Source organism: Hippoglossus stenolepis, chromosome 21 (assembly GCF_022539355.2).
Source record: "Hippoglossus stenolepis isolate QCI-W04-F060 chromosome 21, HSTE1.2, whole genome shotgun sequence".
Lineage (NCBI taxonomy): Eukaryota > Metazoa > Chordata > Actinopteri > Pleuronectiformes > Pleuronectidae > Hippoglossus > Hippoglossus stenolepis.
This window is the reverse complement of record NC_061503.1, coordinates 458,002-484,256: the sequence shown is the minus strand read 5'-3', so window position 1 is coordinate 484,256 and position 26,255 is coordinate 458,002. Positions and strand designations below refer to the sequence as shown.

Sequence of the window (26,255 nt, the reverse complement as noted above, 5' to 3'; positions counted from 1 at the left end):
TTTTAGACAAAATATTGATTACATTTTTCTAGTTTGTTCCACAGTTGTGTGGGGGAGTGAAATAATATTAATGATTTTGACCCAGTTTTATCTTCCCTTGCAGGTGACTTACTGACAGAGTTCTTGAAGCTCTCTCTTAGGAAGGAGTCTACAGAGGAGATTCTTGGAAGAAGATTGGTTGAAGATGAGGGCAAAGGTCAGGTTACCGGCTGTACTGTAACACTGTATTGCTTGTGTATTGCTTCATTTTGGTGTGCAATAATACATTAAACGTGACACCATTAAATGGTGTGCCTTTCGACATTCAATAAATTTGGTTATCAGAAAAAATATTGAATATTAATATTACAAATATTAATATTAAATCATAACTTTAATTGATTAAAGTTACCTCGGGGCACCACCCTTCAAAGGAAGGGAAAAGATAGCCAATTTATTGATTAAGTCTCATGAAAGTACTAACTACGAATTTGGAATTCTGATTAACAATTAAATGAATAACTAGAACCAAAATTACCATATAGATAGTTAGCTAAGTTGAAGGATATATAGTTCATGACAGTGTAGAGGTTGGCAAAATTCACACTTATGCAACATTAATGAAAACATTTGTGAAAGAAAAACATTTATTATGAAGATAGTAAAGTATAAAAACACAAATTTCTAAAGATGTACTTACTATATAAAGATGTGTATGTGAGTATGCGTGTGTGTGTGTCTGTGTGAGTGAGTGTGCTTTCAAAATGGCGGCAGGCCACTATTTAGATAACGGGACCCCCCCCTTCGGAAGGTTTACGACATGTGGCGGGGGTCAGAGAGATGTGTGGAGAGATATGCGTGTGTGTCGGTGCCAAGTTAGAGAACGTAGCTCGTTGCATGCAAAGAAAGACTGTGAAGAACATAACTAACATTAACTTTCAAATAACTTATAACCGCAACACATATCAAACTTATAAACATCACACGGAATAGAATAAACAGTCTTTGCTTAGCCTAGTATAATTATTAAGCCCAGTTGTGTTACCCGTCCATGAAAAGGGAAAAAAGATTGATGTGCTGTTCGAAGTCCAGTGAAGTCGTCTTGCTGGTTTGCGGGTCCTGTTGTGGTTCTGCTGTGCGATGCAGCTCTTGTGCTGTTCGAAGTTCTTAGGCAGGCTTTTGCGTCGCTGCCTTTTGGAAGGTTTTAGCAGTCTGCTCCAGTCAGGCCTGAAGGTTGGTAGAGCTTGGATTGGGAGGAGGTTTCCTTGGTGAGGTGAGCTGCAAGCTGCACCTCTCCTCCATTGAAGTTGAGCAGAAAGAGATGTGAGCTGGAGAAGCCACACTTCTCCCCTTGGAGAGTTGAGTAGAAAGAGCAAGTGAGCTGGACAGCCACACTTCTCCTCTCGGAGGGTTGCGTAGAAAGAGAGAAGAAGGAAGGGAGAACTGGGCTTATATTTGCCTGGTTACCTCATGGGTCATGGAGCCCAGAGTGACCAAAAGTGGTTGAAACTTGTGTCCCCGGTCCGTTTTCACACCTCTGTGTGACGTTGAAGCACCCTGGGAGACTGAGTTCTGGAGGCTCTGGTTTGTCTCCAGAACAAAGAAGATCTGCTCAGGGCTTTGGCTACACATGTAGGCCGAACTGTAGTTCACAAATACCCGGTCCAAACAATTTATTATTGTAGTGTTATAAAGCACACCATATTCAAAAGGAACAAACTAGACCTATTACTCATCTCAAAAACTCTAAATGCTCCCTTTCCCCTCAAAGAAACAATATATAAATGCATAATTAACACATTATAAAATATTAGATAGTGATTGCTTAATGTGATTAACAGCAACTTCTGTTTTTGTCCCTGTAGAAAATAGTGACGTCAGCACTGCTTTATCCAAGCTGACAGAGCCAGCAGCAACAGTGCCTATCTCTAAACTATCTGTCTCCAATATGGTGCACAGCGCCCGAAAGCACATCCGACGCCGTAGACACGATGATGAGTCACAACTGAACACGGAAATACTCAACTCTGTCCTTCTGGTAAGACAAATTCATGCTGACTGTTATATATAGTTAATATTTTCACAGAAAATAATCATGACAATGGGAACAACTACTCAAAAAAAAACTTCTGTTAACCGAAAGAAAAATGAAATTTAATTAAAGACCATTGAGTTTAAAAGAAAGAAATCACACAAAGTTTACCTTGTGTTTTTCTCTTTGTCACTGAACTGAACACAGCTAATTACAGCAATGACAGCATGTCATTATTTTAATGCCTCAATGAATGTAATTTTGATAAAAAACAGTTTTTTACATGGTTTTGGCAATCAAAAAATATTGTTTGACTGGACAGAGTGGAGTGATGATCTGGGACAAAGGCTTGGGGACTGGTTGACTAATGTATTAGTTATAAATGGTAAATTTGTATAGCTACACTGTAAAGGCCAATGTACACCTTCAAAAATATAGTGGACAGGTTTGGAGGAGAAAAAGCACGTGCAGGTGAGAGAAGAGGAATCCTGCACAATGTGCTGTACTACTATAAGACAGTAATGACTTCAATCCACACCCAACACAAAGTGATTTTTCCAAAAACTGAATTCTAGTTATAATTAATGTGTTTTATGTTGGGCCAATGCAGAATAGTGTAGGGACAAGATCACTGGTTGGGGACTTGGTGACTTCAATTCAAATTCCGGTCGGGGCATTCGCTATTTGGTAATTCATTGGAAATAAAATAGGTTATGATCTTTTGCTAAAACAAACTTTTGCTCCATCCCCTTGCAGAGCCCAGTTTAACATGATTGTCTCATTTATTCTAAATGTCAATGTAGCACAATGGTTGAGTTAAGCTGGATTTTAACAAAAATGGCAGGCAAATGATTTGGATAATAATTAATTGATTTTATGTAAATGTGTAAGTGAATTGTACTTTTATAGTTAAGTGATTCTTTTTTTTGTATTCTTGTATGTCTCAGTATCTCTTCCCAGATGCTGCTGTGGAGAGATCATCAGAGAACAGCAAAAATAAAGCTGCACCGGCAAACTCCTGTGAGAAAGCCGAGCAAGATAAAAACTCTGTGTGTGTAAGTTGGCTCTTTCACTGCTCCTTTACCACTTGATTGAAACCTTGCATGTCACCTGGTTGTGACATCTAAGATTAAGTTTTAGGCCAGCTTTTTCCAGAATCCAAGATGGTCATCATTTGTCTTTGAAAACACACATTATGTACATTATTGACATATAGAGTGGGAAAATGATATCCCACATTAGACACAGTAGACACATTTAAGACACATTTTAATGCAAGCTGTGGACAGACAAATGTAACACTGTCCACTTGCGATCACATCTCTAGCATGGATCTTAATACTGTCTGAACAGGGGCTGTGAGTGCTGTGTTTGCAGCCTGCACATCAGAGAGAGGAGAACATCACAGGCTGCATCAGCTTTAGCAGAGGGGAGAACATGTGCTTTCCCATGGCGCATAGTAAGGTCTCACGCTAACTGACAAATGTCATCACAGCAGTGCTTTTCTGTAATAGTGTTGTGCCCATAGTTACATCGTCTGTAACAACACAGATATTAATACATCTAATATTTCAATATTTATTGCAATAAATCATTATGCTAGTTAGACATTATAATGTTTTGGACCTTTCATTGTGGAAATGTTCTCTATCTGGACCTCTCTTAATTCTAATGCAATACCCCTGCTCTCATCATGTTTTTAGGAATATCTGCTTAACCTTGTGGGAGAAAATGTCAGAGTAATACATTTCCTGTTCTCAGTAGGTCGTGCTATGTGTGCCAAATTTGTTACTGTACCAGTAACGGTTTACTTTTTCCCCCTTCATTTGAGTCCTGCTCTGAATTGAACTTTTCCATAACGATATACTGTACATGTTTATTCATTACTTCCCCTACTTTCTTTCTGTGTGTCCAGAACCTTTTCCTCCAGCTAAAGTCAGCACCCAGTGATAGTCTGACCTACCGACTAGCACTGTGTGTGTGTTTGGCAAACTACAATTATGGTGGGCTGCGGGCTGTTGCCCACCTCTGGCAGGAATTTGTCCTAGAGTTGCGCTACCGCTGGGAAAACAACCACCTCATTTATGGGTAAGTACATCACACATAGACTGCTCTTGGGTTAAGTGCTGTAGGCATAGCACTATATTTGTTTTATCATTTTGAGATCTGCATCTCAGGGAACATAGTCACAACTGCCCTGTGTTTTGTGCTACCTTGTACAAAAAATGCTTAGATTTTTTCAAGATAGTGAAATATATACCATACAAGTGGAGGTTTTTTAGTTTCTCAATCTAATACTACAGTGATTTTAATTTCTATCCATCATCACCTCATGCTTCTTTATCTGCAGACTGGCTGTAGGACCTCCTGATCTTCGCTGTTGTCTTTTGCATCAGAAGCTACAGGTAGCCATTTATGTATAACAAACTAAATGTGTGTTTGAAAATGTCAGTTTTTTAAAATACAAATAAATCAATGGCTATGAATGGGGAAACATGACACTGGGTGAAAAATGAAGACAACAATGTTCAGTATTCCATGATTGAAAAGGGATAATGCTTTTGCGTAGATGCTGAACTGCTGCATTGAGAGAAAGAGGGCCAGAGATGAGGCTCGCAAGGTGCTGGAGGGAAACAAAGAACGAGAGTGCAGGGTGTCTGGTGGACACCAGAACAGCTTTCCTGTACCAGAGTCACCAATTGTAACAACAACAGCATCCACCTCAACAAGGGAAATGTCTCTGGGAAAATCCTGGGACTCTTGGAGCGACAGTGAGGAGGAATTCTATGAGTGTCTGAGTGACCAGGGGGAGGTAGAAGCTCCATATACTGAGAAAAAGAAGGATGGAAGCAAAAGTAAAGCAGAGGGCAGACTGCACCCCTTCAACAACATGACTCTACTCAACTCTACAGATCCTCTCTATGTTCCTGTCACACAGGTCAGGGTCTCTCTCTGTCTCTTTCACTCATGCATCCACACAAATTACCTTTTATTCACGTTTGGGTATGTTTATTTTTTAGTTCAAAGTCAAACATACATGTGTTCCTCCTTCAGCTTCTCTCTTTTGCTATGTTCTGTCTTGCTCTGGTAAAAAAACATGTCCCTTCCTGGTGTTTCACGTGACAACACACCTGCTACCTTTATTTTAAACCCTGCCTGGTCTGGTGCTTAGTGCCCCCTAGTGTACAAATATAAATGCAAAAAGCAGAAAGTCTACACATTTTCCGCTGTAGTCTAAAGACACATCTCTTCCGACTACATCTTGGTTAAGAAGATAATGTCTAATAAACCACCGTCAACTCTGGTGTTTATATATTTTTTTTTAAGTTAATCAAAAAAACAAAAAATAAAGAATTCAGTTGAGTTGCACCTATATGGCAATTACACGTAGCACTTGTAGTTTGGCTTTTTAGAAGCAAATTGTACTACTTGATTCTTGTTGTTCTGGGTTTGTACCCTCATGGTCTGATGGCTTTGGATAAAAGCCTCAGCTAAATGAAATGTAATGCTAACATCAATTTGCGGTAGACTGCTGGTAGATGGTAACCTAAATTGTGCGGAAGACCTTCAAACGTACAAGGGATATTCAACATTAGGAGACTTTCGAAGCCTTCTTCTAAAAGGTCCCTTTTTTTAGACAAAATGTCCCTTATGTCTTGCTAGCTATGACTAAGCAACGAAACATTGGGCCTCATGCAAGAATCATTCATATTTTCTTGTATCTTAAATTTTCTTACAGGTAAGAACAACATTTACGAATGGTCCTAACTGTTATAAGACTCACATGATATCAGTCTGCTGTTATTCGATAGCCAGTGGTCATAGACATTATATCAATGGGTTGTCCGCCTCAGGCTTATGAATGCAATATTTCTGGAATACCTTGAGGGAATTATTTCACATTTGGCTCAAACATTCACTTATACTCAATTAACCCACTTGATTTTGGTAGCTAAAGGCCAAGGTCATGGTTTACAAATCATGTTTATGTTTTTCTTGAATGTAATATAAGATTAGCTTGAGGGAATGTCTTCAAATTTGGTACCGACATTCACTTAGACTCAACGATTAATTTATTAATCAGATTAGAACAACACACTTTCTGGCTCACTATCGTAAAACACTGCCGCAACCACAGCCACAAACAGTATGGCTTGTACAGTTGTGCTTTTGTCAATACCCGGCCACCACATTAAGGCATCGTGAAGGTGAAGCATCGGTGCAGGGGCTAAGTGGCCGTTGTGTGCCATGGACAGGACACATGCTCTCAGACTGCTGGGGACAACTGTGTGGAGACCCCTGGCCACACAGACGTTCTTACATCAGGATGAAAAGGCACAAGCTCCACTGGGACTTTCGATGGCCACCCCTCCCAGATGAAGGTGCGGAGCCGGGATAGGATGTAGTCCTGGACTGAGGCGAGCTTGAGGTCGTGAAGGGAGCCTGTGGGTTGTGGAGCATATGGATGAGCTCTGGTTCTGATGTATCGGGGTCTGGGGAGTGGAGAGAGGATGTCAGCCACCACTTTGTCTCTGGGGTAAAGAGTGTGGTGAAGTTGTATTGCTGGAGCCTCTCTGACCAGGGGTGGATTCTCAGTGGTTTGTGTCCTGACCCAGACGTCGCTAGCAGGGCAGTTAGGGCCTGGTGATCCGTCCACAGTGTGAAATGCCATCCACACACTTACATGTGCCACTGCTCATATGCCCAGACACTGGCCAGTGCCTTGCACTCCCCCACAAGTTGCTGAGCTGAGGGGCCGAGAGGCAAACACCACAGGGCGCTCTGTGCCACTGGAGTTGTGACAGCACCAACTGCTGTACCAGAGGAATCGCAGGTCAGGATTGTTGGGCTCTTTAGGTCGAAGTGTGCCAGGACCGTAGGTGAGGTGAGCTGTGCTTTGAGTTGGTGAACTGCAGATGAACATGCAGCGGTCCATGTCCATGTTGCGTCTTTTCACAAGAGCTCTCGTAATGGAACGGTAGTGGTGGAGTAACGGGGAGGAAATCGCAGGTCGTAGGCTGTCATCCCCAGAAAAGATGCCAGTTGGGCTGGGCAAGATAGTTCAGGGAGACGCTGCACGGCTTTCAGATTGTAGTGAAGCGGACATAGACCGTCAGTAGTTAGGCGAGACCCCACAAACTCGATGGCGGGTGCAGCAAAGATGTACTTCTCTCCATTCAGTGTGAGGTTGTGGCTGCTGAGGACATTTAGCACCTTTGTCAGGCTCTCGTCGTGGAGGGCTGGTGTCACACCATGAACCAGGTAGATGTCCACTCCTGGGATGTCAGTGAAGATGGTGGTCTCATGATCTTCTGGAAGCAGCTTGGGGCAGAGCTGAGTCTGAAAGGCATGTGTGTGTGTGTGTGTGTGTGTAGTGAAAAATCCCAGTGTGGGTCACAAAGGCAGTGAGGTTGTGGCTTTCGGGATGTAGCGAGACCTGCAGGTAGCCTTGGCGGATGTCGAGTTTTTGAGAACACAGTGGAGCCTATGAATTTGGCAGTCAGCTCTTCCACTGTCGGCAGTGGGTACCTGTCTGGAATCACAGCCTTATTCAGTAACCTGAGGTCGATGCTTGGGTGCAGGCCCCCCGACTTTTTCCTTGCCACCACTAAATTCGAAATCTAAGGGGAGGCATCCACCCGATCGATTATGCCCGCGTCCAATAGCTTTTGCAGTCCAACAGTCATATCGTTACGCAGAGCGAGTGGTAGGCGGTACAGGGCCTGAATGAAGACCAGTGCTGCTACCAAAGGTGAGCTACACATCAGGATGGTGGACCCAGCGTGATCAAAGAGGGAGAAGCCCAAGTCACAAAATACGTCCATGCCCATGAGGTCGGCCCTGTGTTGGGATACTTGGAAAGTGAATGAGGGGAAACTCTTCTCGTTCACTTGGGGTGCAGGCCACTCACTAAATTTGAAATTTAAGGGGAGGCATCCACTCGCTCGATTAAGAGTTAGATCACCGGGAGACATTTAGAAGTTTCAGGTTATTTATGTGTTTGGCTAGTTGGTCTCTTATTAGTTCATCCTCCAGTGCCCCAAACTTGCACAGGCTGGCCAAACTTCTCAGGTCGGCTACGTACTGGTGAACTGACTCACCTGCCCGTTGTTGTCGCTGGCGGAAATCGATCTGCCTGAGCATAATGCTCTGTGGGGTGGCAAAATGACCAGACACCTGTTTGACACACGCGTCATATGTACCGGCGGGTCCGAGAGTCTGAAGAATCCGTTGCCCAGGTTGCGATTGAGCATGGCTCTCTCACGGTCGTTTCTAGTATCCGCTAGTCCAATGGCTGTTATGAATGTTTCAAAGGATACATACCAGCGAGTCCATGGGACAGGTGGCTCACCTGGCAGGACGAGGAATGGGGAGAGAGGTGGGAAAGAGAACTCCATTCTCGTCACCAATGTGCTGTCTAGAAGTAACTTGCGGACCGCAACTTCAGTGCACACATAAACTTTATTGTCCGGCACATAACAATCACCTGTTATTGAACTCTTTTTTTCACCCATATAAATGAAAAAGACTTGACAACCTCATTGATTGCCTTGCCATGGTGACATTTTTCAAGCTATTTTCATATTAAACCATTTCTTAAATATTTCAGTGACAGTGTGACCCACAGCATTACCTGCACTGCTTTAGTCACTGACTTAATTCCAGTGCTGATGCTGATTAGATATATAGACTTTCCTCTATGCATCTTGGAGAGCAGGACATCTCTGTACTCATAAAGTTACTCTTTAATGCCATTTTCATGAATGAACAATTCTAATATGGGATTAGGTGTCATTCATCAAGTTTATGCAAGGATTTAGGATAAGAATACAAAACGTTCTTGTATTAGTCCCAATGTCAATAAAAGCATGAAGGATTTTTCTTTAAAAAGTGTGTCCCCCATCTCTTAATTACGTCAATTAGGGAAGTCTGTGCATCCAGTGCAGTGTGGACAAGATAATATACACCAATAGGTACCTCTATCAGTGTTCATTTGGCCGTTTGCTGTTGCAAAGCATGAAAGAATAAAAATCACTGAACCACATATTAACAAAAACTAATCACTCATTATTGGGGAAATGACATTAGTGAATGGAAGAAGACTGAAGCTTGTGTGTGTTTGATTTTCAGGAACCTGCTCCCATGACAGAGGATCTGTTAGAGGAGCAGTCAGAAGTACTGGCCAAACTGGGCACATCAGCTGAAGGTACCCACCTCCGTGCCCGGATGCAGAGTGCCTGTCTACTCTCTGACATGGAGTCCTTTAAGGTGAGGACTTCCTGTGCTGTTTAATTATTTTAACAGTATAAAATTATAATTCAATACTTTTGTCACATTCTGTGAATATCTCCTTACAGTGTGCTGGCTGTCTTTTCTGTGTGCGTGCTGAAAAAATCTGGCTTTTTTTAATAGCCCTTGCTCTCTTCATGACTGAGCCACTAAACACTATTCCAGCTAGTAAGTCAGAGGGGTGTTTGTGTGAGTGCACTAGACAGACTGCTGAAGCCAGGTGCACTTCAACCTCTTCCTCACCATTGTAAGAAATAAAATATTGTAGGTATAACTCTGCCATGTTATTTTGGACATTGCTCTTTTGGAATAAACAATAAACAACATTGCCCCATGTATTACTGACAATAGGGTATAATTTACTTTTACTGGAGGTTACTATCAATAATGTTACTGATACAAAGGCTCAGCTACTAAGCTGCTATTGCCTTACAATTTTACATTGATAGCCCAGATAGCTGGCCCAGCCCATGAATATGGGGGATCAGTGGCGGACTGAAACATTAATTCAGGCCGGGAATTTGACTCCATCCCAGGCCACTGCCACCCTGTTCACTTTAACCACCAGACCACTAATCCTGTAGGCTAAACCTATTTGTTACAACAGCGAAGACAGAGGCATAATGCTATTACCTCTTGGAATGAAACACTTACCGGTTTCAAGGTATACCATAGTAAAATCCCAGACAATTGTAATTGTTTCAATCTTTACCATAATCACCGTGGTGATTTTGGTTGATACTGTCCAGGATCAACCAAAAATAAGCAAGTATCCAAACCACAGTTGCAGCAGTAACAGCAGGAGAGCTGTTAGTGCTCTGGCCATAGTTAGCACCTGCTGCATCTACTGTCCCCAAATTGCGTGCATTTAACAAATGTTGATGTTTTTGTCCTGACTATTTTGCAGTCGATATCTGCTTTTAACAAAACAAATTGTCCACCTGTCTCCCCTGCTTCGTTGTGGTGCCCTACAATTTTTAAATAGGCGTGGCCAAATGAGGCCACTAAAAATCTTGGGGGTGGCACACCAAAAGTCAGAATATGGGAACAACATAGACATCCAGTGAAAATAATTTTGATGGGTGCTAGATTAGCAAAATATCATATTTATAAAAAAAAGGAAGAACTGTGCTCTTGGAACCTATAACTGGATTTCATGTATGAATTCTATGCTATTGTAATAAATAGACTTAGTCATTTATATGAGTCTTAAAGAATTGTAATTTTATGTCTGAGTTATTTTAAATTCCTAGACTAAAAATGGAACTGTTAACATTTTGAATTCCACAGAGATCCTCTATCTGTGTTTCCCATTACTGGCAGGACAGCACCACACAACCACCTTTTGATTAAGAAACATCTTCTGAATTTCTAATCATTGTTCACATTGGTGACTAAAAGAATGAACTTGATGAGCCTCAGTTGTCCTTACTTGAATGTATGAGTTTATTATAACATGGATCTGTAGACAGAAGATTCTTGATCTAAAGAACATGCACACAGTTAAACCAAAAATGTGAAGCACAATAGAGGCATTTCAGCATTAACCCAAATGGGAGGGAACAGATAGCAGTGTACATCACTAAAAGTCATGTCAAGCAAGTTGTATTAGTTTCTCTGTGTAATGTAACTTGCTTATTTTATGCTTATGCTTATCTTATTCCAATTTTTGTTGATATTTACCTTTAGGCACTGGCTCTGCATTACTCGGTATACACTTAATCTAAAAAATTAATTTACAATACACTTTTACTTTTGTTTTTATTTTTCACTTATTAGACTTAATTCTCAATAGTTTTATTCACTGTTATATCCTACTATATATTATATTGTGCTGTACTGTAATCTTGGAGCAAGCTGGCACAATAATTTACTTTAGGATTAATAAAGTCTTATCATATCTTAAGATACCCATTATCCTCATGAGATGCAGACTCTAAGGCGCAATCCTTCACCCCTTGGCCCTACCCCTACCGCTTGTTTTCGAGGGGTTATCTTCCCCCTTTGAAACGGAGTCACAAGGGGTAGTGGTTTAAATCTTCCCCTACGAATTGGGACAGCCCTTCAAGAAGCCATTACATCATCACTAGTCGTCGCGAAAACCCGACAAGTCATCTGTAGTGGTCGAAGAAAACAGACGAGACAGTTTTGCTGGGGATGTCATTGTAATAACATTGTTGAGATCTTAAATATACCAATGCTATTGTTTGCAGTAACTAAAGTGACAAACCTATAATATCCAAATAACATCTATGCTAATGCAGGTGAATCAATGACATTTGAAAGTGAAAAGCTTGAAGGCTCTGCATCATTTCACAAATGAATCAAAAGCACACAGCTTCAGGCTGCTAGCAGTGGTCTGTAGGTAACCCTGCCAGGATGCTTTGTTATTAGAGGAGCAGATAAGTTCAGAAGACACAGTGCACCGTGGGTCTTCAAAGAGGGGGGTGGGGATGCGACATTAAATAATGTGAAAATATGGGATTATCATACAACAACAAAAAAAGATGCTAATGCTAGTGAGCTCGCGTTGGTTGTTGTGAAAAAAGTGGCCATAATACATTGAAATGCATTGATATTACTATCATTATCGTAATTTTTAAATCCTTATTAATGGAGAAAATACTACATCTGTGGGTCTCTCTCCCAGCTTGCCGTTGATTCGCAAGGCACTCTGTGTACCCCTTCGTTTCAAGTGAGGGTCTGAAAAATCTCTGTTTCGAGGGCTATAAAGCCCTACCACTTAGCTCTACCCCTCCGACCCAACAGGGGACATAGCATGCCCATTTTACCACAAGTTGATATGGTTCCTTGGGGTCTTGAAATGTCTGTAACATACTTTGGTCAAAATACCACAAGGATCATATAAAACAGCACCCTTTTTACCCTGTATAAAACAGCCCTCCACAGAGTGACCTGTTTTGAGTGCCTGTTCCTTTAAATGCTAATGAGCCAGCTCCCCCCTCCCCCCTCCCCCCCATGATTTTAAACGATATAAATTATCAAATATGCATCCCATACTTTGTATTCCCCTTCTGTTGTCCTGGAGTTTTAATTTTCCCAATCACATAATTAAATGTCCCCCTCTGCCCATCCACTACAAGCACACAAGCAGATAGACAGAGAGAGAAAGAGAGGGGTGGGGGGGGGGCTATGAAGACCATCATTTACTGTATTGTATTGTATTGTATTGTTACGACACAATACACAGGAAGCTCATTCGAGTCACTCAAGCATGACGTTTCTGACTTAGAGGAACCATAACAAAACGCGCGAGTGTTTTTTTCCCAGAGTTTTTGGGTTGGTAGACATGCCAGATACCCACATTAACCTGTAGAAGCACTAACAAAGTGGAATTTGCATGCTATGTCCCCTTTAATTGTTCCCTTAATATTTTTGTGCAATGTATAAAGACAAAAGACCCTTAAATAGTAAGTTCAACTTGCAAAGCTGGGTATTGTTTTCTCCCGTGTGTGTGTTAATGTGTTAACAGGCAGACTATGTATGAACATTGGCCTCGTGTGAGAACATATTTGTATTCTTTACGTAAATTTCTTCTATATTTTTACTTACAAACATGCCACGTCAGATTTGTTAAACAATTCTAAGTGTAAATGACCTGTGCATATATGCGCGAGTGTGTATGAATTTAGCAAATTACCATAATTAACGCCCCAATAATACCGTATAAGGCTACAATTTGTCAGAAGTGTTCATTCATAAAAAGAAGGCTTGAAATAAATGCACGTGTTCTGCATTGTTTATTCTGTAAAATCATAAAGTTTCTATCACCGCATATTGACAGTCAAAAATCGCAGATATGTCTGTGAAAAGCTCATAGCGACCAAATAATTTTGGCCAACTGATAAATCGGTTGTGCTCTAACTAGTATTATCTAGTGTTAAGTTAGAAACAATTTATTAGCTCATGCTTTTCTGAAAATTGGCTGTTGGTACTAACTGATTTGTTATTAAGTTGTGCTTACGAGTGATTGTAGGAGAAAAACTACTCTTCAGATAAAATGTTACATTCATGGTTAAAATATTTTATTAGTTTGGAGCAATTATAAATTATTACATTATAAATAAATACATAAAAGACTACATGTTGAGATTATTCTGTTTAACTCTGCACTTTGAATTACAATATAATCCTACATTCATTCATGTATATGCTAAATTTCACAATATCCAGGTGAGCCCACAACTCCTTTGTGCTACAAAATAGTGCAGTTGTCATGCGCCTTGCACAAGATGCTGGCTGGCTAATTAGTGAGTGACTTTGTTGACACTTGGAATTTCTCACCATGTAAGCTATTTCAGATAATTTACCTAAAATATTAGGACTAGGCCAAAGTCTGCTTTCTTTATACCACGTAACACATTTGTTAGAACTGTTTTTAAATCATGTGAGTTTCCATTATTTTTTTTCTGACACAGTAAAACATTCATCAACATTTATCAGTTCTAGTCATGACTGTCATAATGGTTTTATTTCAGTAACTCCAGATGAGCTAACAGAAGACCAGTCTGTCCAGCTTTAAAGCCACTTCTCCCTGTCGGGTTTTACACTTTCTTTTTAAGACATCTTTCCTGAACACTTCAGATTCATATCATGTTGTTTTCATTTTGTCGTCATCATCATGTGCTCCTGTAGCTGCTGCCACTGGACACCTGCGTAAAAACCTTTTCATTTTCAAACTGCTGAAAATGTTCTTTGAATGATAAACATGTTTTAATCCTGAATTACTTATCATATAATTTTCTCTTTGTTTGGACTCTTTCACTCACTGGATTTGCATGACATGCTCAACGTTGATCTCGGTTGTGAATTATAATGATTTTTATTTGTTTTACAAAGTGCTTTTTATTTCAGAAACCTATATTGAAATGCTGCATTGCACTCGTCCTGATGTTTTCTGTATAAAGAGTTTTCTTTGTACTATTGATGCATTTCTAATTGTTTTTATGGCGGCCAATTTATCAGTATCAGGAATATTTAACTGACTAATATAATTTCCTGTATCAACCCCCAATAATCTATATAGGTCAAGCTCGAGTATCAGCCCTCACCCAGCCTCAGTATTATTCACTTTAAATACTAGAATATATACTGAAATAAAAAATGTCCCTGTGTCTCCGCAGGCAGCCAATCCAGGCTGTGTTCTGGAGGACTTTGTGCGCTGGTATTCACCAAGGGATTACATAGAGGAGGAGGTAATCGATGAGGAGGGTAACACAGTGGTGAAAGGGAATCTTAGTGCCAGGATGAAGATCCCAGACAACATGTGGGCAGAGACTTGGGAGACAGCCAGGATTATACCTGCACGCCGCCAGAGAAGGCTTTTTGATGACACTAAGGAAGCCGAGAAGGTAATTTTGTGTAGAACTAGAACGATTTTCAGTATATTCAGTAAAGGTTTCCCTGAGTGGATTTACCTCTGTAAAAAATCTAAAATGCAGATAAATGGGGGAAACTAAGCCTGGATTTTGATTTTGCCTCTGTAGGTTCTGCATTATTTGGCTCTACAGAAACCTGCTGACCTAACAGACCATCTCCTGCCCTGCATACTCCATGCTGCTATTCTGAAGTTGAAGGAAGAGGGTAAGTCACATTTGTTTGGTTGAAAATTTAAATCAAACATAAAAGAATGCACTGCTAGTATTAGCAAGCTACCCCAATATTATCAATCTATAAATACATTAAGAAAACAATTTGACAAGAGGTGTAAAGTCCATATGTATATGAATAAATTGAACTCTGGACATGATAGAATAGTTGGGCCTACATGTGTAGCCAAAGCCTGCGACCACATGTCTTCTTTGTTCTGAAGACAAAGGAGAGGTTCCAAAACTCAGTCTCCAAGGGTCCTTCATCTTCACACAAAACCTGCCCCTGGACCCAACTTTCAACCAATATTGGTCACTGTATAGATAGATAGATAGATAGATAGATAGATAGAAGATAGATAGATAGATAGATAAATAGATGTACTTTATTGATCCCAATTTGGGAAATTATTGTGTTACAGCAGCATTTCAAGGGCAATTTCCCAAAGAGCAATGAAAAAGGCTAAGTGTAAAAATTGCAGTATTTGAAACATGACTAAAATAAATAAATATGACTATACGATGTGCAGTATAAAATGAATATGTATATAATATGTGGGAAAAATTAAATAATATAAATTCACAGTTATTGCAGGAACTAATCCGAGAGTTTTTGTGTGGATAGAAACTATAATTGGTGAGAGTTATACAGTCTTATTGCTGTGGGCAGGAAAGACTTCCTGTATCTTTCCTTACGGCAGTGGAACTGAACCAGTCTGTTGGAGAAAGTTCTCCGCTGTCTGTCCACTAGGTGGTGGAGAGGGTGCTCGTGATTGTCCACGATGAATAAGTTTGTTCAAAGCCCTCCTCTCCACCACCACTTCAAAAGAGTCCGGTTTGCAGCCAATGACGGAGCCAGCCTTCTTAATCAGTTTCTAAGTCTGTTGGTGTCACCGGCTCCAATGCTGCTCCCCCGGCAGACCACAGCAAAACAGACTGATAGAAGATTTCCAACATCTTGCTGCACATGTTGAATGATCTCAGCTTCCTCAGGAAATAGAGTCTGCTCATCCCTTTCTTGTACACAACGTCGGTGATGGTTTTCCACTTCAGTCCGTTGTCGACGTGGACGCCAAGAGAGAACAGAGCCTCAAATAAAAAAAGACCATTCAAAGGTGGAGGCAAAAAAAAAAACCACACTGTCAGAATGTGGGGGAACTTGTTGAATCTCATGTTCGTGTTTTAATCATTCAAAACTGAAGGATTATTAAATTCAGAGACAACTGTGATGTCCCCAATCTATAGAATTTAACTTGTGTTTGTACTGGCTTGTGTTTGTACTGGAATGGTTCGGTTCCGTCGGTCTTTCTGTGTGATACTGGACTCAGTTTAGCACAAAGATCACACATCACAGATCTATAGAAACGATATCAGCTGATCAGTCATCATCATGGGACAAAAAGTCTTTGTGATCGCTGAACCCTCGCTTCCTCCTCATCCTTCCATTCGCGTGCATCCATCACACAGCATTATGCACCATTGTCACGGCAGTATTTATTTATTTAGAGCAATCGGACCGATAACCTCACATCATTGGATCCTAGCCTCCACTCTGGAATATTATTGTCTAAAGTGAATAGTTTTTCTTAATTTTTTGTAAGTGATCTCCAGTGCGCTCTGTGCGCCTGATGGCACTGTCACGTTCACTGCAGCGTGCGTGCGTGCGTGCGTGCGTGCGTGCGTGCGTGCGTGCGTGCGTGCGTGCGTGCGTGCGTGCGTGCTGTCTTGGAGCACACACGCACATTTTCTCTCGTTTCTGGCATGATGCGATGATGATTTAAAAAATTAACGTGAACGTAAGTGGCGTTCACTCTCGCTGGAGTCATATGAAAACTGATTCGTTCAGTTCATCGTTCACGAAAAATATGAACGCGTTCATGCACAACACTGGTGCTTAGTGTGATCTTTTCAGATTAAAACTTCACATATGACCTTTTCACTTTTAAAGCAGCGGTAATACGTTTTTTAAAATGTACTATATAGGATGAGTATGTGACTGAGGACCAGTTTATTCTTTCTGGTGTTAAGTTAATGTACTTACATGATTTCTGCTGTTCTGGGTTTGTACCCTCATAGTTTATTGCACTTATTGTGAGTCGCTTTGGAAAAAAGTATCAGCTAAATTAAATGTAATGTAAAATGATGTATTTCATTTGAACGTTTTTTAATGGAATACTGGGAAAGTTTAATAACGATAGGACAATTGAAGTCCAAATTATGAGGCAATTTCAGCAGAGTCAACAGCATAGTATGTCATGGCATTCGCGTTAACGAGCGCCATAATATATATATATATAAATAAAACCACTGGCAGTGTATCTGTGTGTTTCTGTATGTTATTTCATATGTGCCTTATTTTGTTTTCTAATGTGGTGATTAATACAGCAGATAGTACTGTTTATTTCTCTCCAAAGAGGATGAGATGAATGTCATCTCCTGTGTATTTACATGTTACAGTTCAATTTAGAGTTTAACTTAATACAATTTTCAGCTGAAAGAAAGTTCTCATTTTATATTTTCCCAGCTTTAATGGATTACTTTCTTACTATTCTTATCCCCTGTCTCCTCTTTATTTTCTCTCTAACAGAGTTAGTAGAAGACATTCCATCGGTCAAAAAAAGCATTCAGCAAGCTATATCTCAAGCCAGCAAGCTGCTGCAGCCCCACATCCATGACAACAAGAAGTTAGAGGTCAGTGACACATCAGGGTGGACTTTAATGCCATAAACTACCTTCTCATGGATCTTTGCTCCCAGCTGATGGCCTTCTTGTCGATAGTTGGTTAGGGTCCTCATCGTGGGGGGGGGGGCAGGCCATAAGGCAGAGAAAGGCCAATCCTTAGTCCAATATTGTCCAAAACAGCACTGATAATAATATATAATGGTATAAAAGTTTACCACCTGGATCATCTAAACACCTCCATTGGCATTTGAGACTTCCCAAATAAGTGTTCTTGAGCATGGGCATCATTGTACTGAGATTCCACTGCGCTCTGCGAAGAGTCAGTGTTTATTGACTGACCATGCCAGCCAACAGACACAGTGCCTACCTGTAGTTGGGTGGCTGTGGCTCTGGAGATAGTGCAGGTGGCTCACTTAACAGATGGTTGGCAGTTTGATTCCCTGCTCTTCCATTCCGTGTGCCAAGGGGTTCTTGGGCAAAACACTGGGCCTCAAATTTCCCCTGCTGGCTGTGCCATTGAGAAAGTGCGACAAATAGATGCACTGTATGAATGAATAGGTGGATGGCAAAACTGTAAAATGCTTTGACTGGCCATCAAGACTAGAAAAGTGTTATGTAGATTGAGACCATTTACCATTTTGCATACACTATGTGCCAAGATAAGAGTCTAACTTGAGGTATCGACTATTCATTTTAATAATGAGCTATTATTATAGCCGGTTAATAGTCATTTTTAAATCTGATTTAATATAGAAATTTTAATTAAAAGAAAAATGTATGGATGAATATGATCTAATAGACGTGGATGGTATAGATTAGGAGACTAGTGAAGTCAGCTCAGAAAGAACTATAGAAGCAAAGTATAAACCTAAGGCTACTGTACTGGACAATGTAACCGTGCTATTCTTTGGGAGGAGGTAGTGAATTTTTGGAGTAAATGTGGTGGAGTCAAAGCCTTTTTAGTTGAGTTCCTGTTCTGACAACGTGTTTGTGTGACCTTTCTCTGTCTGCAGGATTTCATCAACCAGTTGATGACCATGGAAACAGTCATCACACAAGCTCGCTCACTCAAGGCCAAGTTTGCCGTCAATGAGGGTGAAAGTGAAGAGGACACAGCTGAATTAGAAAAGTAAGTGAGACATTGCTTTATTTTAGCTGCATTTCAGTTAGGAATTTTGGTTTTATATTTGAGCAGGAACACTCTACTCTTCCTGGAAGAATTGTACTAAACTAATACCCCAGTCAGCAACTCGGCATTTGAAATGGCAAATGACTTAAGTGCTCCCCCGGATTTGTACCTATAGCTGCAAATTCAATTTAATTTAATTTGTATAGCGTCAAATCATAACATACATTATCTCAAGGTACTTTTGACCTTAAAGATTATAGAGAAATCTAGTTCCCTCAATGAGAAAGCACTCTGGTGACTGTGGAGAGAAAGAACTCCCTCATTAACTGGAAGAAACCTCTAGCAGAACCAGACTCAGTGTGCCTCGACCGCCTGCGGTGAGCAGAGAAAAATAGGGAAGAGAGGGGGGGCAGGTTTCTGACCAGCTCCGAAGGAGAGGCTGACATGCGGATGCACACACACCCTCTCTCTCTTCCTATTAACCATTATAAATGTAGCCGAGAGTTTAATTCACCTATACTGAGAGGTAATAGTATAATAAGGACACGAAGAATGTGTGCTTGAACCAGGACAATATGCTTGTTTACTTTCCACAACTATTCAACACTTCGCTCCCAGAACAGAATAACTTCCATTGCTGACCCTTCACAATAAAAGTCCCAAACAGATACACTGCTTATGATGACAGGAAAAACAAATTCAATGACCAGCCTTCCATAATGAGGCAACTAAATAAAATAGCTTACATAAATTACTTTTAAATAGCCAAACATTCAGTATGGATGTAGTTGATGATAATGATACACATTTAAGTTCATTAGCTATATTATGAGCTATGTATTAGCTATATATTGCTTGTTGTGTGTCTTTTTCCTTTTATAGTATCGATAATCGTGAAAACCGTGAAACCATGAAACCGTGATATTTCCTCTGACAATAATCGTGGCACCAAAATTTCATATCGTGAAATCCCTAAATTACAATAGTTCAGTCTAGAGGACTAATTTCTCAGCAACCTTTTCGAGACAGGATGTGTTAATTTTCATGATATTGTGCAGGTGGAAGAAGGCTGTCCTTGAGACTTGTTTTTTGTGTGAGTTAATTGACGTGTCCTTGTCAAACATAACTCAATGGTTCCTCACAGTAGAGCTGGGGGCCATGCTAATGCCATCAAATGTGACTATCGGGTCACACAATGTTTCTCTGAGGTGTTTAGGGCCAATTACAATGACTTCTGTTTTTTTCTGAATCTAGAGGTAAAACGTTTAGTTCTGATAACTATATATTGTATCAGTTGTTATTAGGTTTGTATGTATTACTGTTGGTATTTGATTTCTCCAGGTTTGTGAGCTCCCTCTTGGAAGAACCAGAGGTTGTAGTCAGTGGAGCTGGCCAGGGGCCAGCTGGCAGCATCATCCACAGACTCTTTGTCAGCGCTCAGAGGGTAAGCAGTCTCACTTTCTCTCTTATGGTCCATTGATACTGTTCACAAGGGATGGTTATCTTATATGGTCGCGCAATGTATCTTACCAGGAGAAAACTCCTGGTATTTAGGTTTGGGAAGGGAAGCAAAATTAGATAGTGCTACAAATGGATTGGACAACCAGTCCTGACAAGGACAGTGTATGCACAGACACACACACACACACTGTCATGAATATTGCAAACAGAGGGGAGACAAGTCCTTTGTGAGTATAATGTTCTGATATTGTAATAAAGCTCACAGCTTATTGAACATATAAGCTAAAATGTCTAATATTAAATTGTGCTACTCCCTAGCATTGCATTTTTTGTGCACCACAAAATGGTTCAGGCAGTTCCTCAAACCCTCTTGAGACTTTTTTTCTTGTACATTTCCTCCATTCGACAATGTTTTTATGTTGTTTCTCCTCCTGCTGCTTGTGTCAAGCTGACTGACTTCACCAGTGATGAGGTAACAATTAACAATGAGACTTTCTTTCCAACAACATGTATACATAAAACATGTCTAAAGATCCTCAGCGCCATTTTAACAAACGCATGAAATGCACAAATAAGCATATATTTATGGTTTCTAGGAGTCTGTGTGCATCATTAATAACCACCATGTTTATTATTAAAAGAAATGCACTACTTGTACAATTTATGCCTCCTATTGAAAATATATAAATTCTATATTTTGCGGGATTCTGGGGTTGATTCAACATTTAATTTACACCTAATTCACTTTGCAAGACTTAAATATGATAATTTTTTGGGTATAGTCTGTGTATGGTGCCTAATGTGATTTCTGCAGTCTAAGTTCTATTTTTCAGCTTTAATTAATTGCTTATGTTATCAGTTGAGTAATTGATATTTGACAATAATAATTTAGCAAATTACAGTATATAATTTCAAAGTTGGTGAACAAATGTAGTGGTGTTTCCTGTGGATCAAGAGGTTAGGCATGGGGACAATTAGTTTTTTGTTGGGGACGGGGGTTAGGTGTCGAGAAAAAATGAAATGTGACTTTTGCTGTACATATACATACATAAACATTGATTCAGTTAAAGGTTATTTCATTATACGATACAAATTTTGCTCGGATATGAAAGAAATTCACAGAGAACTATAGCTGTAATCTATGCAAGGAACCTCTCACTTGGTGCACTATTAAGTATTAAGTTAAGCCTGTCACTGGTTAGATGATAAAACTCAGAAATTGTTGCGATAAATGATATTACTTTCATAATTTTTAAACTATTTTATACCACTGACGTAATGACAATATTAGAGCGTAATCATGCAAGTACCCTCTTTCAAAGAGCAATGAACTTTTAATTGTTAAGAATATTCAGTCTGACATTTTAATTAGAATTTAAATTAAAGCTGCAAGCAGCAATGGTCGGGCGCTTGCAGTCCGCATGTGTCTGGGTGTGCTGCCGTTGTGGTGTAGTTGCTAGAGGTAGGTTGATATGGCTTGGTATTGCTTGGTTAAATGTCACATCCTGTTGATGCAGGCATCCTGTTGCTCGTAGGTGGTGCTATGACTATGCTGAATTTAGGTATGTAAATGTGGTCACGCCAAGTCATCAAACATGTTAAGTCTTGTGCAGATTGGACAATGTATAGTCAAATTAGTGGAACTTCCTGTTTCATGGCGATATCGCCACGGCCATGCTGTTGAAGGAAAGCGTACAACTTTTCATAGTTGAGGTTGTTTCTTTGCACTAACAAAATTTTAAGTAGATCGGATTAATCCTCTAGGAGGAGTACAATGTGTGTGAATCGTCTGTGTGCCAGTGACTGGGGGCGAGTCCCATCTCGGAGCCTGTGTGTGTGAGTTTAAACTCCACCTCGCCGAGGGAGGGGACACGACTCAACAAAAATACACAGAGACACATTAGCTTAATGTTAGGTGCACCTGGGAGATCAAGGAACTTGTAGTCGCACTTCACAGATGTTTGATCACATATGCAACAACAGTCTTTGCCATGGTGGCCAAGATTTTGGTGTGGCGGGCCGTTACGCAGAAATGTTACCAGCGGAAACACTGTACGTTGACATATTACCAAGCCTGCAATTGAACACAGCTCTGAGAGCATTTCAGCATCTTTTACCTTTTACCTAAAAAGAGCATGTCATCTAAAGAACCAGTTTATATATATATATAAATTCCATCTATCTTTATTATCTGTCGAATATGTCCCAAACGTAAATGTTTGCATCACTTCCTGTACCCATTTTCAAAATCAAAGCACTCCTGCGTTTATGTTAACTGAATTCATTTATTTGTTTTAAAAAGTTTTTATATTTTGAAATATTTGCAGTAGCAGTATATGCATGGCTTTATACTGTATAGTATCGATATTTATTTGAGTACACAGGACTACTTTTAAAACACAGTGATCATACCATAAACCTCACAAGGGCTGCAGTTATTTTAAAAGTTCTCTCTCTCTCTCTCTCTCTCTCTCTCTCTCTCTCTCTCTCTCTCTCTCTCTCTCAGTTTTGATAGAAACATTGACAAGAAGAGTTAGAGGCTTAGAGGTAGTTTTTGTGAACTATCCCTATAACCAAAATACTGCAGTATTTTTTGAGGAACCTATACTGTAACTTTTTCATGAAGTCACAAAGAAGGCATCATGCACATTTCAAAAATTATTTTTCTTTAGGTATCTCTGTATACTGTATGTAGTCTCGACCTAATGTTTATATAGCCAATATGATTAGAGACATGAATTACAGCCTAGTTAGATCAACCGATTATTTTAGGTTTTTTTGTATAAATGGTCACAATTTAATTGATTTATTGATTGAATAACATCATTATGAAATTTCATTAATACAGTAGTGAAAAGTTAGCATTGAACAGCAACAGAACAGTTTTCTTGAAGAACCGAAAGATCATAAAGGTTCTAAATCCTGTTTTGTCTGGGTAACGGCTCAGCATCCGCATTGCGCTCTCTTGTGCTCATCGAGGATCCTTCAATCCTGCTTGCAGCTTTAATTGTCATCCTCTAACCAGAAGGTTGGTGGTTCAATCCTAGTCTACCCAACCCCAAAGTGTCCTTGGGCAAGATATTGAACCCCAAGTTGTCCCTGACAGCTGTGCCAACAGTGATGTATGTTGATGAGGAAGTGTTGCACATAGATGGTCCTTATGAATGTATGTGTGAATGGCAAAAAGCTGTAGTGTAAAGTGCTTTGAGTGGTCCCCAAGAGTAGAAAAGTGCTTTGACCATTGACCATACAGACCATTTTTTGTTATTTTGGAATTTGCCGCTCTTCTCAGGCCCATTCAATGTGCTCTCTCCACCGATATTGGATGCTGCAGCAGCATATCAGGGCTTCCAGTTCCCTATGGCAGGTTTATCCAAATACTAAGTCATTCAGATGCGATCTCCATGTCCACATCCTGGATTTTTTTCTCCTTCTCAATACACATAGTAGCTTACACCTGGTTACCTCCGCCAAAGAATTCTACTTTGAATGCTAGTTCAGCACTCAGTAGAATGCATACCTCCATCAAGGCACCATATGAAAGTACATTTAAATTCACTTGATCCACACTTGATTAGGAATTTGCACCAAGTTGCACACACTCAAATATCAGTCTAAACATGCCTCATTCTTTTCATGTTTTGTGAATTATTTTCTGAGAAATCTACAAAAATGTTGAAAAGTCCCCCATCTCACAATATAATAGAAGATGAAACATTTCTGGATCTGCCCCCTGATCTAGATCTGCACTAACATTTAATGAGTTCTTCCTTTGATCATGACCCATCCCTCCACAAAATTTCATGGAAATTGATTGAGTTGTTTTTACATAATCTTTCTAAATAACACGTGGAACTTGTGAAAATGTACATGTGAACAACTTTGTGTGTTTTTGGTTTCAAACACATAAGCCGTTTTCGGACATGACCTCAGGGTAAAATCCGGAGACTTGCCTACGGAGTTTACACACACTCTGCCTTTCACACATGCACAACACAGTGGAGGGTTCTCTGCACAGACACGTTAGCAGCAACAAATCCTCTGCATTATTCAGGCGAGGGGTGGAGCAGCCGGATGCAGGAAGTGACGTATTAACTCCGCTGCATTGATAACGTGATCATGTTTACAGCACCTCGACACCGGTGTCGGCATTTGCGTTCACATATTCACCTCCTCTTGATCTGCGAAGTCCAGTACATGTCGGAAAGCAGTTATACAGACTACATAAAGACCTCTTCAATATCCTTCCAATTTACCTTTTAGTTGCTGGTTTGTAACTTCACTTTGTCTTCATCCTCAGGCTACTCTCCTGACACCACTGGACGAAGATTTGGGAAATGTCAGGAAGCCAAATGGAGTAAGCAACAAAGTGCCTGACTTCCCTTCTCCGGCAGGCAGGGAGATTCTGTTGCGTACATGTGTCCCTCGACCGGCACCGTACTCCAAAGCTCTGCCTCAGCGGCTCTTCTGTGTGTTGGTGAGGGAGGAGTTCAGATTGGCAGGGGCCTTCTCTTCAGACACTTCCTTCTTCTAAGATTAAATACTGTTTCACTGTATTTCATCTCAAACCTTGTCCCATTTGGTCATTATAATCTGCACCTTGCAGCCAGAAATAAAAGATCAGTGAAGGACAAAAGGTGGCATATTGAAATTATTAATTTAGTTAATCCTCTGTTGATTCATGAGTACACAATTGCAACTATCAAGTATTTTTTATACAGAGAGAGTTTAAAAGAAGGTAGAAAAGAAGTTTCACTTTGCGTCTGTGGATGGGAGGGCAGTGGTAAGAGAGAGGGAGGCAATGTGACCGGAAATGTTCCTGAGCCACGTTGAAAAGAGCCTACTCAGCTGATGTCCTCTGGCCCACGACGGTTTCACCATGAAGCAGAAGTATTTTTACACTTCTCAGTGGCCATTTATTTGTAGCCACCACTAAAATATTAACACTGACCACTACATAATGATTTTTTGGTCAAATTAGTGACTTTTTATTTCATCATAATGCCACTTAGTGCGATGACACACCCATCTTACAACTGACACATCTATATAGTTAGACTGCTTAAAAACAACATGTTGTCATCCCAAACGGAAATGACAAATGTTTATTTGCATATAGTGCAGAGAAGTGAGATCTGATCAAAGGAGACACATTCAGGAAGGATTCGAACTGCGTAATCAATTACTGGCTGCAATAATATCCCAATTTTATACTATATTTAATTGTCTTACAACAAAAATGTAATATGTAAATGAAATAAAGATAAATACAGAATTCAATAATGTTCCGCCATAAAATAATTTCAAAAATATCCTTTGTTTTACCTTCAGAGCTTATTCTTTGTCGATTTCTCAAATTAAGTTCTGTATTGACACGTCAGCCACACGGATCTCTTCCTCTGATGTCCTTTATATTAGATTTGTAAGACATTGTTGACATAATGCCAAGTATTAAAATAACATGAATCATCTTCATATCAGGTTCTATCCTTGTGTTAAGATCCATATTAAGGGTTGATCCCTCTTGATGTGCTGATGGCATTTCTGTACTATTTTATAGGATTTAGAAGTTGCTGATTCCTTTTTCTCATGATTTTTTGTTGTTAGTGTATGAGTGCAATCCAAAATCAGTAATATCCTGCTCATATATACAATTACATCATTAATATTTACTTGCCGCAGCAAAAGCCAATGTGATTACTCAAAAGTTTGCTTTGATTTCACTTAATTTCACTGAATAATTGTTGCCTTGTTAACCAATGGTAAATGGCTCTGTGCAAGTTACAAGTTATCTGTGTATGTAGGCAAGGGGTGCACAGTACATGTTGTTAAATGTAAATAAATGCTGTACTCCTGTCTCAATCAGTGCTTCTGTCTTGGCCTGATGCATCAGCAAACACTGACATTTTTAGCAGGTGGGAAGGTTTAGAAGAACCATGCTTTTTTGGTAGCATTTATAACAGTGCTTGTTGAACAGACCATCTGTGCAAGAGATATGTTATACATGAGTAAAAGTATTGTGTTATCTGAAAAATATTTCAAGCCTTAAAAGTAAAACTATTTATCCCATGGA

At 40.0% G+C, this 26,255-nt stretch overlaps 1 protein-coding gene across 2 annotated transcripts in view; it reads left to right on the top strand.

The window, feature by feature from the left end:
- The window catches only part of rab3gap1 (RAB3 GTPase activating protein subunit 1), a 44,614-nt gene extending 18,570 nt beyond the window's left edge, over positions 1 to 26,044 (top strand). Inside the window, exons 12-25 of one of the 2 annotated variants that reach the window (XM_035145055.2) lie at positions 104 to 196; positions 1,845 to 2,017; positions 2,959 to 3,066; positions 3,927 to 4,099; positions 4,362 to 4,416; positions 4,581 to 4,949; positions 9,143 to 9,280; positions 14,446 to 14,673; positions 14,809 to 14,905; positions 17,498 to 17,601; positions 18,606 to 18,721; positions 20,063 to 20,165; positions 20,631 to 20,654; positions 24,483 to 26,044. In XM_035145055.2, coding sequence (XP_035000946.1) covers positions 104 to 196; positions 1,845 to 2,017; positions 2,959 to 3,066; positions 3,927 to 4,099; positions 4,362 to 4,416; positions 4,581 to 4,949; positions 9,143 to 9,280; positions 14,446 to 14,673; positions 14,809 to 14,905; positions 17,498 to 17,601; positions 18,606 to 18,721; positions 20,063 to 20,165; positions 20,631 to 20,654; positions 24,483 to 24,716 — 2,015 coding nt within the window. In that variant the 3' untranslated portion in view covers positions 24,717 to 26,044. The remainder of the gene's footprint in view (positions 1 to 103; positions 197 to 1,844; positions 2,018 to 2,958; positions 3,067 to 3,926; positions 4,100 to 4,361; positions 4,417 to 4,580; positions 4,950 to 9,142; positions 9,281 to 14,445; positions 14,674 to 14,808; positions 14,906 to 17,497; positions 17,602 to 18,605; positions 18,722 to 20,062; positions 20,166 to 20,630; positions 20,655 to 24,482) is intronic. The other variant, XM_035145056.2, reaches the window with a different exon arrangement.
- The last annotated feature ends 211 nt before the right edge of the window (positions 26,045 to 26,255 follow it).